General features: G+C 36.0%; 1 protein-coding gene across 1 annotated transcript in view; it reads right to left on the bottom strand.

Moving 5' to 3' along the window:
- LOC134232674 (MAM and LDL-receptor class A domain-containing protein 2-like) overlaps nucleotides 1-13162 on the bottom strand; it is an 81224-nt gene that overhangs the window by 46550 nt on the left and 21512 nt on the right. Inside the window, 25 exon segments of the mRNA XM_062714659.1 lie at nucleotides 178-434; nucleotides 947-1102; nucleotides 1327-1674; nucleotides 2002-2139; nucleotides 2309-2389; nucleotides 2767-2947; nucleotides 3147-3310; nucleotides 3569-3706; nucleotides 5611-5698; nucleotides 5921-6189; nucleotides 6380-6559; nucleotides 6646-6733; nucleotides 6933-7207; nucleotides 7347-7481; nucleotides 7777-7945; nucleotides 8360-8619; nucleotides 8875-9015; nucleotides 9123-9284; nucleotides 9808-10005; nucleotides 10319-10483; nucleotides 10642-10729; nucleotides 12094-12362; nucleotides 12552-12698; nucleotides 12843-12923; nucleotides 13038-13122. Of these exon segments, the coding sequence (XP_062570643.1) occupies nucleotides 178-434; nucleotides 947-1102; nucleotides 1327-1674; nucleotides 2002-2139; nucleotides 2309-2389; nucleotides 2767-2947; nucleotides 3147-3310; nucleotides 3569-3706; nucleotides 5611-5698; nucleotides 5921-6189; nucleotides 6380-6559; nucleotides 6646-6733; nucleotides 6933-7207; nucleotides 7347-7481; nucleotides 7777-7945; nucleotides 8360-8619; nucleotides 8875-9015; nucleotides 9123-9284; nucleotides 9808-10005; nucleotides 10319-10483; nucleotides 10642-10729; nucleotides 12094-12362; nucleotides 12552-12698; nucleotides 12843-12923; nucleotides 13038-13122 (4263 nt within the window).

Here is a 13162-nt window from a genome sequence, read left to right as displayed (position 1 = left end):
TTTTATTATCTCATACTTTATGGGTATAATGATGAAAAAGAATATCCATACATTGAAATGAGCTGCTAATTGATGGTTTCAAATTAAAAAAAACATCAATGCATATTGTAACGAGAGTTCTATCACCCAATATTTTTTATGACACTATATATATATTTCCATTGTGAATAATTTTACCTGCCATGTTGCCTGTTGTATGACAGAGACCTGTGCTTTTAACCATTTATTTCCCTGGTTTCCTGTTTTGGTCCAGATGGTGTTACCCAGCACATTACCAGACCTGGCGTACACGTTGAGTGTTCCCATGGTGTTTCCATACATGTGGTACCAGAAACTGACACAGGAGCCGGGGGTAGCTGGATTATCTGAGCTGATAAGACGGGCCTTCTGTCTGGGTCTTCTGGGGCTGGACGACTCAGTGTAAAAGTAGTGCCCTACAGAAAAGGTAAAACTTGTGTCCTATAGAAAAGTTTATGATACATGTACCAATGCATGTTCTCCTATCTGGCAAGACCTTAGTTCTTTCTAGTACAATTTAGTCAAAATTTGTGCAGTGTTCAACCACTGTGTTACTCTGGTATATGTAATAAAGTCAGTAGTTTCTCTCAGGGAAAATAGAAATTAATATTAACTCAATATATGTGTCTCTCAATTCAGAAAAATTTAATATCACTAAAGATGCATTTTTTTTCTCATACTGCCCATAAGGATTGTTATAATCACACTTCTGCCTTTGCTTTACCTGAGGAAGTCGAATAAGTGTGGTCATTAGTGGGCCCGATGTGATTTAGTCACATTAAATATGTGCATGTCTATCACATTTACTTGGGGGATCTTTCTTTACCTGAGGAGGTGCCATAAGTGTTGTCATTAGTGGGCCCGGTGTGATTTAGTCACATAAAATATGTCTATCATATTTACTTGGGGAGGGGGGGTCTTTTTTTACCTGAGGAGGTTCCATAAGTGTGGTCATTAGTGGGCCCGGTGCCACTAGAAGCTGTACGTCTACTGGTCCACGTCCACTGGAAGTCATCAGCACTGTCTTGTCTGTAGCCGCAGTAAGTTCTGTCCTCAAATGTACACAAACCAGCAGAGGTGGTTCCTAAGAATTACATGGATGGAATGAAAACCAACAAAATATTTCAAATTTTCAAAAGTGAATAAAGCATTATCTTTTTAAAACTTTCATACTTTTCTTCTGCTCCTTTGTTCAATTTTTTTCATTTATCATATTTCAGAAATATATATTGAAATAATAATTTTTAGAAACTTCAATTAACGTTGCTCAAAGTTATTTTGTTTGGAAGACAGTAGAATAAACAATACCAGAACATGATCCCATCGATACAGTGATGTCATCTAGAGCAATATCTCCTCTGTAGCTGGTCCCCCTCACTCCCTCAAACACGATCTGATAGGACGAGGAGCCCTGTACGTCCACCGAGGCTGAGTACCACTGATTGCTACGGGTCCCGGTCCGACTCCACACAGCGGTTCCCAGGGAACCACCTGACTTCAGGTAGACATTGAGGGTTCGTATGTGGGTACCGTACATGTGGTACCAGAAGTTCAGACACATGGTGGAGTTCTGGTTGATTGGTTGACTGATCAGTCTGGCTGTGTCATTGACATGACGAGGTAGGGATGTTTCAATGTAAACATAATAACCATTTCCTGAAAAAGATGATTACATCATTAAATCTCGATCCAAATAGTCAACATTAAATTTTTCAAGAAGACAGTTTTTTGTGATGGTGAAAATTCTTTTTTTAAAATATTTACTGTCTACCAAAAAGTATTGACCATGATGATAAAATGTGGGTCTGATTTTTCATCTGGTAACTAACTGATGCATGCTTTATAAATTCTTCGCAAATTTAATATCAGAGGAATTAATTAATCAGAATCCAACAAGAAATCATCACAAATATCCTAGGTACATGTATCAGATAACTCCTATCTCCACAACCCCTTTGAATCTATTTATATTTATAACTCCACCTGTTGTGTGGTCATTGGAGGGCCCAGTGCCGGCCGTTCCCGTACTTCCTCTACCTCTCGTCCAATCAAATTGGTCGTCCTTAGCCTGAGTCCAGGAACACAACCCTGACTCAAAGGTACAGTCCCACTGAGAGGGCACTGAAACATATCAACAAAAATCTACAATACCTAAATCTCCTCAACATAGGATACTTCGAACACACTCAAGCAAAAACAAATATTTAATCCCCTTGTTGTTAAATTAAAATATTGATATTGATAAAAGTTTATCCTTGATAAAGTGGTTGTGTCCATTTGTGGTACTTACCTTGTGTGGGCCCTGGTGTGGTGGTGGCGGTAGTCTGAGATGGTGCCAGGGTGGAACCAGACATGGCATCAGGTGGGTTTGCTAGAGACAGAATAGGAAGTAATATTAACTCATTGCCACACTTAAGTCCTTTTTTGTGCTTACAGCAACATTTGGAGATTCAAAATTTTTTTTTAAATGTTATAATTTTTAAATAATGAATATTATTATAGTATAACAGGCTTTTAACAAACACGCTTATATTGAAATGATGCTTATAATGAAAGGAATTTTATTTCCCTTAACTTCAAAATATATTGAATATTCGATGGATATAACAAATCACTTATTATGAACCAAATTTATCCAGCCCTGGCACTTCATTATAATTGTGTTTTACTACATAAACTGACAGATAAATAATTATTATATCTATTTATCTATTTGTCTAGCTATTTAACAATCATAATTTTTCTTACTTCTACAAGTTCCACTGGTGACAGTAAAATCATCAACTACCATGAATCCCCTTCTGGTGGCCCCAAATACTCCCTCCATGATGATTCTGTAAGGGGTACTACTGCTGATGGGGAACTGACCCTGACTCCACTGAGAGGTTCGAGAGTAGGTTATAGTCCACAAGGCAGTTGTTTTGTTACCCTACAACATAAACAGTTAAATCGTGAACTTAACTTTTGGAATTTTAATTTAAAAAAAAAAACAACTTAAACTCCTACAAAGAATCTAAATTTTATATATGAAAATATTCAATTTCCATTACTAAGTAACAGGTAAAAGAACATACAATTTTTAATAATAAACAAATTCTGCCGTTTTCTTGAGGAATCAAAATACTAACTTGTTGTACATAAGCATTGATTGTTCCTGTGTTCGATCCAGATATGAGGTACCAGAAACTCATACATGCCCCACTAGAACTTGTGGCTGATAGAGTGGGGGACACAATCTGGGCAAGACTTCCCTTGGGGAGGGTCAGGCCTCCATTGATATAGAGATAGGTACCTATAGTAGAATTTTATGGAGATTAATTGTATTCAGTATTCTAATTAACACAGTTCTAGATAATATTTTTTACATTTTTTTAAAGATCATGTGGTAAGTCTTTTAAGGTAAATGTAGTGGTTATACTGTTTATCATTTTAAAAGACAAGGTTCTTCAAAGTCAGCAGTTTACCTGGTAATTGAAGTCTCTTGTTTTATTTACATTTACAGAGTACAACTCAAATCAAGATTTCTTTAAAGGAGGAAAGCATCGCATACCATTTCCTCTTCCATAAGTGTGATCCCCAGATGGATGTGGAGAAGACCCGGAGTAGCTTCCCTTCATCAGGACCCAGTCATAGTTGTCTGTCTTACTGTTCCTCCAGCCACAGAAACTGTTCTCAAAATTACAATCCCCTATAACATGTACAAAGGGAGAGTGTAATGTCATGTTATACTGTTCTCAAAATTACAATCCCCTACAACATGTACAAAGGGAGAGTGTAATGTCATGTTAAACTGTTCTCAAAATTACAATCCCCTATAACACGTACAAGTGGAGAGTGTAATGTCATGTTAAACTGTTCTCAAAATTACAATCCCCTACAAAGAGAGAGTGTAATGTCATGTTATACTGTTCTCAAAATTACAATCCCCTACAACATGTACAATGGGAGAGTGTAATGTCATGTTATACTGTTCTCAAAATTACAATCCCCTACAAAGGGAGAGTATAATGTCATGTTATACTGTTCTCAAAATTACAATCCCCTACAAAGGGAGAGTATAATGTCATGTTATACTATTCTCAAAATTACAATCCCCTACAAAGGGAGAGTGTTATGTCATGTTATACTGTTCTCAAAATTACAATCCCCTACAAAGGGAGAGTGTAATATCATGTTATACTGTTCTCAAAATTACAATCCCCTACAAAGGGAGAGTATAATGTCATGTTATACTGTTCTCAAAATTACAATCCCCTAGAAACATGTACAAAGGGAGAGTGTAATGTTATGTTATAGTGTTCTCAAAATTACAATCCCCTACAAAGGGAGAGAATAATGTCATGTAAAGGGTGCAAAAAAAAACTAAAAAAAAAATTCCTATAGGTTAGGATTTTAGATCAGAGTCAGAAATTGTTGACACTAATTGTTCTAAGAAAAAATATAACTAACAGAAAACAATCCCTGTTTGAGATTGGAATGAGGGAACACCAAGGCTAACAGTAGAAACCAAGCTTTCTCATAGGATAGAAACATTCACAAAAGAATTTATAAAAGAAAATACAACAACGTATTTGAATAAGGAACAATATACCAAAGCTATCAGCAGATACCAAACATTTTCAAAAGGCTATGGCATTCACAACAAAATTTGTTACTGTAGATATACTTTTTCCATGGGGTCATAATACCGCAGAATCTGAATTTCTGTTTAATCCACGGGAGGAAAATTACGCGGATTTCTTGGTCTGACACTATATTCTTTAATTTATAATAAGTACGCTTAGACAAATTTCTGCAGAAAATTTGTGACCACATACAAAGCGTAAATTAATACCACGAGGAAAAAAGTTCTTCTACAGTATTCAAAGCAAACAAAGTATTAGAAAGAAGCATATCCCAAAGCTAACAGCTGATACCAAACATTTTCAAAAGGATATTGCATTTACAACAAAACGTATTATCAAAGCACAACAAAGCATTAGAAAAAGGCATATAAAGCAAACAGCTGATACCAAACTTTCTCATAAAGCACTGACAATTTACAATAAAATATACATAAAACACAACAAGCAGAAGCAAGCTGACCCCAGACAATACAGCTGTCCTGACAACTTCTTCATTTATCACACAAGAAGGCATCATGACAGCTGAATTGCATGAGGTTTTTATAAAAGCTAAGCTAAACTATTATACATCCATATCCAGACACTTATTTTCTATGTCAACTATTCATATCACATTCAGGTATAAATCTTCTCTGTAAACCAAGCTGTCTGTATTTGGGAAATTATTGTTGAATTATTTTCTTAACGATTCAAATTACAACTCTGAAAATGTTAGTCAAACATCAAGATCCCACATGCGTAAACAAAGAGGTTTTGAAGAGCAAGTTACATCATATTGTACCAAAGCCACAAAAGAATAAAACTTTTAAAACAAAGATTACAAAAATGGAAAATTTCATTCCTGGAATGCAAGAGCTACTTATTTGAGTTAAAGCAAAATGCAGGAGAAAGGAATTAAGATTTCAATACAACAGGACGAATCCAGAATAAAATACACAGAGGGGCATTGTGATGTCTGAAGACTTACCTGGATTTGGGCAGCTGGACACAAGTTTGACATCATCAATAGCAATATCTCCCAGGTAACCATTTCCTACTACTCCTTCAAACACAACCTACAATACAACATGCAGACATTGATGACTCGTTTATCTCTGTATGAAAAGGACTTTTTTTTGGTCAAGGACACAAAATGAATTCCTCCTGTACAATATTTAAAAACTTTAAGTATAATTATAACAGTAATTTTGACAAAAGACATATGACTACATATGCTAAGTTTAATTTTCTATTCTTTTCAAAAAAACCATTTATAAAATATTTAACAGATGACTCACACTGGCCACTGTGGGAGTTGGTAGGCTGACGTATTCCTGCATCCAGGCGTTTCCTTGGTTACCAGACAGTGACCAGATCGGGGAGCCAATGACAGGGCTAGCTGATGTCTGATCTGCAGCATACACATTGAGTGTGCCCATGGTCCTGCCATACATGTGGTACCAGAAGGAGATACACTGACCGGCCTTGGGGTTAAATTTGGGGGTCCACAATCGGGCTGCATCTCCTCTACGACGGGGAGCTGAGGTCTCGATGTACATGTAATGTCCTGAAGTTAACACATTCATCCAATATTAACAGTAATACAGAAAATTTTGCTCAGAAGATTATATAACTATACTCTATAAAATTCTACTTAGATATTCTGTTTTAATATTAAACATCTATTTCATTGCACAATGCATTGCTACACTTGATATATCATGGCATAAGAAAGTAAAATGCCTTTATTTTCTTACCTGCTGATGTGCCATAGGTGTGATCATTTGTTGGTCCAGTGAACCTGGAGTTAGTGGTTCTAGTTTTACGAGTCCAGTTGAAGCGATCAGTCGTGTCTTGTGTGTAGTTACAGATGTTGGCATTTTCAAAGTTACAGTTAATGATTGAAACTGTGGAACCAGGACTTGGAGATGGAGTAACTGAAAGAGACATCAAATGAGTTTGTTGAAATTCTGACAAATTTAGTAAAACAGTATACCAGCTTTCTGTTTGTAGCATAAAGTACCTTGTGAGCAACTTCCAGCTGTGAGTGAGACATCATCAATAGCAATATCTCCAAGATAACTGATGCCTCGAACACCCTCAAAGACCACCTATTTTTCAGAAAAAAAGAGTACAATCATATGTAAAGTTTTCAGATGTCTACTATTTTTCAAGAAATAAAAATGTCAGCTAAACATTTCTTTAAAAATAAAAAAAATAGGAAGATACAGTAGTAATTTGAAAAACATTATGTTCGCGAATTGCTCTCATTTTAAAAAAAAAGCACCAATATCTTAAACAAGTACTCACATTAGTGACTCCTTGAGTAAGGGAGCCTCCTGATATCTGTAACTGTCCCTGCCTCCAGGCATTGGCTTGTGTTCCCTGTCTGGTCCAAACTGGAGTTCCCAGGGAGGAGTTTCCACTAGCCAGGTAAACATTCAGAGCCTTGACATGAGGACCATACATGTGATAGTAGAAGCTGACACACTGGGCATAGTTACCATTGATCGGGGGACTAATAAGGCGGGCTTTGTCACCAGGGCGACGGGGGGCTGATGTCTCAATGTACATGTAGTAACCATCTAGGAGAAAAAGATGTCTAATTATAAAACGCATGTGTAATTCAAGACTTGATATAGATCAGAAAAGACAACGTTAACTCATATGCGTTCAATGTGATGAATTATTGTTGAGAGATTGTATAATGGAGGAATGTTGTACTTTTTGTGGTGTGATCAGTTGTTGGACCTGTGCCTCGGCTACCAGTGGTCCCTCTCTGGCGTCTCCAGTCAAAGTTATCTGTCTTGTCCTGGGTCCAGCCACAAGTGTCCGAGTCAAAGTTACAAGGGAAGCCAGCTATAGAAGACAAGAGAAAGGGATTTGATTGAAATTTAATTAAATATTGAGATCTACTTCAAATATTCATGTGTTATCTTTGATAGTCAAGGGTATGAAGGTCCATCTCAATCCAACCTCCTCAAATATATTTAAATGAATATATTCAAATCCATGCAAGAATAAATTTTCAAATGGGGGATCAATTTCACCCTTATTGTTTCCAACAAAAACCTTTGAATTTTTCAGATTTAAACATCCTCATCTCAGCTAAAAAATTGTGAATTAGATTCCCTGTAGCCACAGTTAAGTTTACCTGGAATGGCAGTAACTGACAATCCTTGTGTGGTGGCCATGGTCGTGGTGTAACCTGAGGGGTCGGCATTAGGGGGGGTCAGGGTACAGGGAATAGAGAAGTCAAAGTAGATGTCATCTATAGCAATGTCTCCTGTGTAACTATTGCCTCTCACTCCCGTGATCAGTAGCTTTATACAGAGAGAAAAATAAATAAAGATGCCAATCACTGTTAAAAAAAAGTTGTGAGGCAATTCATTTTCAACAAATCGTAAAATCATTTCATGTCACAAGCCACATTAGCCTTCAAAGTTTAATCTCTAGGTCCTTAACAAAAGACCTGTTTTTTTATAAATTTTCAGGTAATCTCTTAGACTCAAAAAATTGGTTATTGTAACCCAAAGTTTTAGTCTTTTTAGTTTTCCTTGTTTCTAGATAAATGGATTAACAAGTGCAGCTCTACATCCATCCAATTCATCTTGGATGCAAAATATAGATACTGACAAAAATTTTTTAATCAATTAAAAAAAATTATTTATATTTCAAGCTAAACCCAAATAAACCTATTGTTAGACATTCCATTTTATCACACCAATATCACTCACCTTGTACGGACTGTTACTGACAATATTAACTTGGCCCTGTTTCCACTGACTCCCCTGGGCACCAGACAGTTCCCAGATTTTTGTGGGGGTGCTGGAGCCCTGACTTAGGACACTGACATAAAGGGACCCTATGGTGGCCCCATTCATGTTGTACCAGAACTGCATACATTGTCCGGTGGTGGAAGGGAAGGTGGCGCTCTGAAGGATAGCTTTATCTCCAGGACTACGTGGTGCTGAGGTCTCAATGAACAGGTACTTGCCTATTGAAAGTAGTTTATTACATAATTACATTTCTTAATCAAATAGCTTTTTTCTTTGCAAAAATACATTTCTGCAGAGATACTGTTAACTTAGTTTATTCAAGTTCATTATACCCATTACTGATGCAAATGTCTTTTTCACATAATTACTTGCAAACAAGTCTACAATATAACATATGACTATATTATTAAATTAAGACATAAAAATGAATCTGAAGATGTTTGTCCATGACTTGAATTGTTTACAGTCAATACCTGTAGCATTGCCCGTGGTGTGGTCACTTCTTGGTCCTGTGGAGGCACTAGTGGTGGAGCCACTACCAGACAACCAATCAAAATCATCCCCTGAGTGTACATCCGACCAGCTGCACTTGTCAATCTCAAAATCACAGTTACCTGTGCCAATATAGAATGACCATTTTAATAGAATTATAAAATTTTCTCCTGATCCATTCAAAACAAAACATAAAACAAGACTTGCGCATATAATTTTCAGAGTTTACCTGAATTCATTGTGCTACAGAGTCCATTTTTGATTTTAAAGTCGTCTAGAGCTATGTCCCCTCTGTAGCCAGGTCCCCGAATTCCTTCAAACACGATATTGAACGGCTGACTGTTGGCCTTGATCCCAAACTGGCCACGAATCCAGCGCTGGCCCTGGTCTCCTACAGAAACAAAGGAGCTAATTCAAGCAATGCAACAATATAATAGCAGCTAGCAAATATAAAGGAGCAGTGTAAACATATAATAGCAGTGCAAATATAAAGGAGCTAATAAAGGTAATGCTACAATATAATAGCAGCTACAATAGCAGCTTAAATCATTAAATTGGTATAAATCAGTATGTGTGATTTGTAAATACCCATGATTTTGAAGAGGATAAAATTAAGCTGTAATTCTCCAAACAGATTGTCCATGTTACACATTCATACAAATAATAATTTTGCATTTAAATTAATGACTTTTTGTATAGAGTCTGCAAACATTACAAAAACCAATACAGTAAATTATTTTCTTCATTTACAGCACATAATTATAACTTAAATATTTCAATCTTTATGATTTAAAAAAGTCTCATTTAACAAACATGAAAAAAATGTAAAAAGTCCCATGGCCATTAATCGCTAAAGTTTTCCCATCTTTTTCATTGTTTTATTGCAGTCTGACATTTTAAGCATGTTTTCTAACCTTGTTTTGTCCAGACAGGGCTTCCCAGGGTGCCGCCATATTTGATGTACAGATTTAGTGTTCCTGTCTCCACCCCATACATATTGTACCAGAACTCAAAGCACTGATCAGAGGTAGGAGAGCGGTTTATGCCAGACGTCAACATGGCATTGTCTCCTGGTTTACGTGGGGCTGAGGCCTCAATGTAAATATAATGACCTACCAAAACAAATACAGGAGAAATGTGTCATTTTTACCCAAGATGAACACAAACAGTAAAACACACTTTAATACAGCAAAATACTAGGGACCAATCATTTTGACTCGTGATATAATGTAAACATAATTGGTTATACATGTATATCTGTGAAGTTCACAATACGTTTTAAAAGTACAAGGAATGAAATTCACTTTGCTGTTGGCGCAAATTCATTATGATGGCTTTAATCATGTTTTACTTCTTTTGATCTTACAAATAAGAACTTTTATAATTGTAAACATCCAATAAGTTTTTGGAGAGTATTATCCCCACCCGCAGCTGTTCCGTATGTGTGGTCGCTACTGGGTCCAGTCCCCTGTGATCCTGTGGTACCGGAGGCTTTGAACCAATCAAATACATCTGTGTTGTTGTCATGGATGTTCTGGTAATTACACAGGTCAGCTTGTTCAAAGTTACAATTCAGAGGACTATTCGGTTCTGAGCAAAATAAAAAATCTTCATTAAAAAATTACAATACTTGTTTTGTTTTTTTTTGTTTTTTCACCTTTTTGCTTTTAAAAAATGAAATTTTCTGTATATGTATGTTTAAAAATTACAAAAATCAATTCAAATTTTTCTCAGTAGGAGAAACTTACGAGAAGAGCAAATTCCATCTGTCATAGTAACATCATCAATGGCAATATCACCACGATAACTTCTCCCAACAACTCCCTCAATCACCATCTTATTATTAAAAACCAGTAATTATTGTATTTGTTCCAAGATACAGAATTAGAATGAATAAAAATAACTTGTAGACATTTGCAATCATACAATGTTTTATTTAAGGAGGCTGGGGGGTCAACAAATTAACAAGAAACTAGAAAACTGACCAGTCAGCAAGGGCCCCGCCATGGGGTAGAGTTATAAGGGTGCAGCATATGGAATGATTAAAAAATATATGACGAATAAGAAACAGCAACTGTATTCTTAAAATTTCAAGATAACTCCTGAATATCCAAAAGCCTGTAAATAATATCCTTGTATTTATTTTACATAAGGCAGTAAAGAACAACTCAACACCGAATGTATATCTAAACAATAATGGAGCTTGTGTTATATAAAATGCCAGCCTTCAATGAATGCAAATATATATCATGAAGACATGACCTTAACTTCAAAACAAACAGCAGTTGCAGACAAAGGTTTTCATTAAAAAGTGAAAAAAGATAAGCCTTCTAAATTTTCTGCACAGGCCAGATAATTAATCCCAAGGGATTAATTGCTTTTCTCATCATTTTATTCTTAATTTATAATAAGAACTTTTTCATATATATGAGGTTTTTATCCTACTGCCTTAAAAATTAATAATATTCTTGAATTTTCATGAAGCCAAAAAAAAAATAAATAAATAAATAAATAAATAAATAAAGTAGGGTATCTCAACAAAAATAAAGTAAAAACATTTATACTTCAATCTACATTTCAGAGTGTTCATAGCATTCCAAATGGACTTAACTTCAAAACAAACTTCATTTGCAGACAGAGGTGGTAATTAATCTCAATGTGAAAGATAAAGTTAATGCTTTGGATTTTCTTCAGGAGGAAAGCTAATTAATCCCAAGGGACTCATTCCTTGCAGTATTCAGTTTACAATGGGAACATTTTCAATTCATTCTTATATAAAGTTAAGGAATCTACCCCACCACCCAGCTCAAACCAGAGGACATAGAAAAACAAACTTAGCATCAAAATATGTCTTTTTGCCTACTGAACTACCATACCAAATTTGAACTTAATTGGACTACAATAAAAAAAGTTAAAAAAAACAGAAAATTTGTATTATTATATTTGACGGACAGACAGACAGACAGAGTGATTACTTCACCCGCAAATCCATGCGGGGCCCTACAAAAATTTTTAAATATCTTTAGCTGTCAACTATCATTTGACAAAGAAAAAATTCATACACTTTAGTTTTAAAATTTGATCATTTTTGTATAATATCTTTAGATGGAGCTCTTATTCTAAAGGAGATCGAAATAGTCTAAAAATGGCCACGACCACCCAGCCTCTTTAATGTATGAGTCTCTAATAATTCCTCAAACCTGGAATGGAACTTTTGGAGACAGAGTTACGGAGGCTTGAATCCATTTTTGTCCTTGCGTTCCTTGTTTTGTGAAGACCGGCTGTCCTAGGCCGTTACCAGAGTTCATATAGACATTGAGGTGGTCCACGTGATCCCCGTACATGTAATACCAGAAGGAGAAACACTTTTTACTGTCTGGCTGTGAGAGTGTGATCTGAGGACTGATGAAGCGAGCCTTGTCCCCGGGGCGACGAGGAGCTGATGTCTCAATGTAGTAGTAATAACCAGCTGTAACAAAACAGGTAAGGCTTGTACAAGACAGGTAATAAACACAGAGTTTGTAAAATACAGAACAAAAAGAATTAAGCTGCAGTCACAAATGAGTAAATTTCTATAATTTGGTTCAAAATACTCAAACAGCTGATAATTACGGAGAAAAAAAAGGCAATAACAGAATAAGAGACATTAACTCCTCACCTGATGTTTTTTGTGTGTGGTCAGACGGTGGTCCAGTGTTTACAGTGGCTGTGGAGCCTCTCTTTCTTGTCCAATCAAATTGGTCCGTTTTGTCTTGTGTCCAAAAACACGGTCCATTAGTGAAGTCACAGTCAAGCTGACCTTGAGCTGCAAGCAAAAGCAAAACACATTGAAAATAAAGCTACAATGAATTCACCTTGAAAGAAAAAAAATTAAAGACTTCTGAAACAAAAATTTAATGGAATACAGATAATTAGGTTGACATCCCTGGTTTTAATTGCTTGTTCCTACCTGGTGTTGTTGAGGCCACGGTGGTAACTGGTGTAGTTGTAACATTGTTCCCTCCTGGTGGGGTCGCACTTGGTGGACTGACTGAAAAAAAAAATCCAACATCATCCAAACTGAAGTCATAACCACCAACACTAAACACAATTTTTTCTGATTTGTGTTGACCAATTCTGAATGTGGTCATCCAGAAATACTTACTACCACAGGTTGATGAAGAGAATGAAACATCATCAATAGCAATGTCTCCAGCAAATCCATTTCCCCTTACTCCCTCCACCACAACCTAATCAAAAGTATAACATTGGCTTACTCATCATTTAATT

Source organism: Saccostrea cucullata, unplaced genomic scaffold, assembly GCF_032062105.1.
Source record: "Saccostrea cucullata isolate Sc308-1 unplaced genomic scaffold, CSIRO_AGI_Scuc_v1 ctg460, whole genome shotgun sequence".
In the NCBI taxonomy this organism is placed as follows: Eukaryota; Metazoa; Mollusca; class Bivalvia; order Ostreida; family Ostreidae; genus Saccostrea; species Saccostrea cuccullata.
This window is presented reverse-complemented; position numbering and strand designations above follow the sequence as displayed.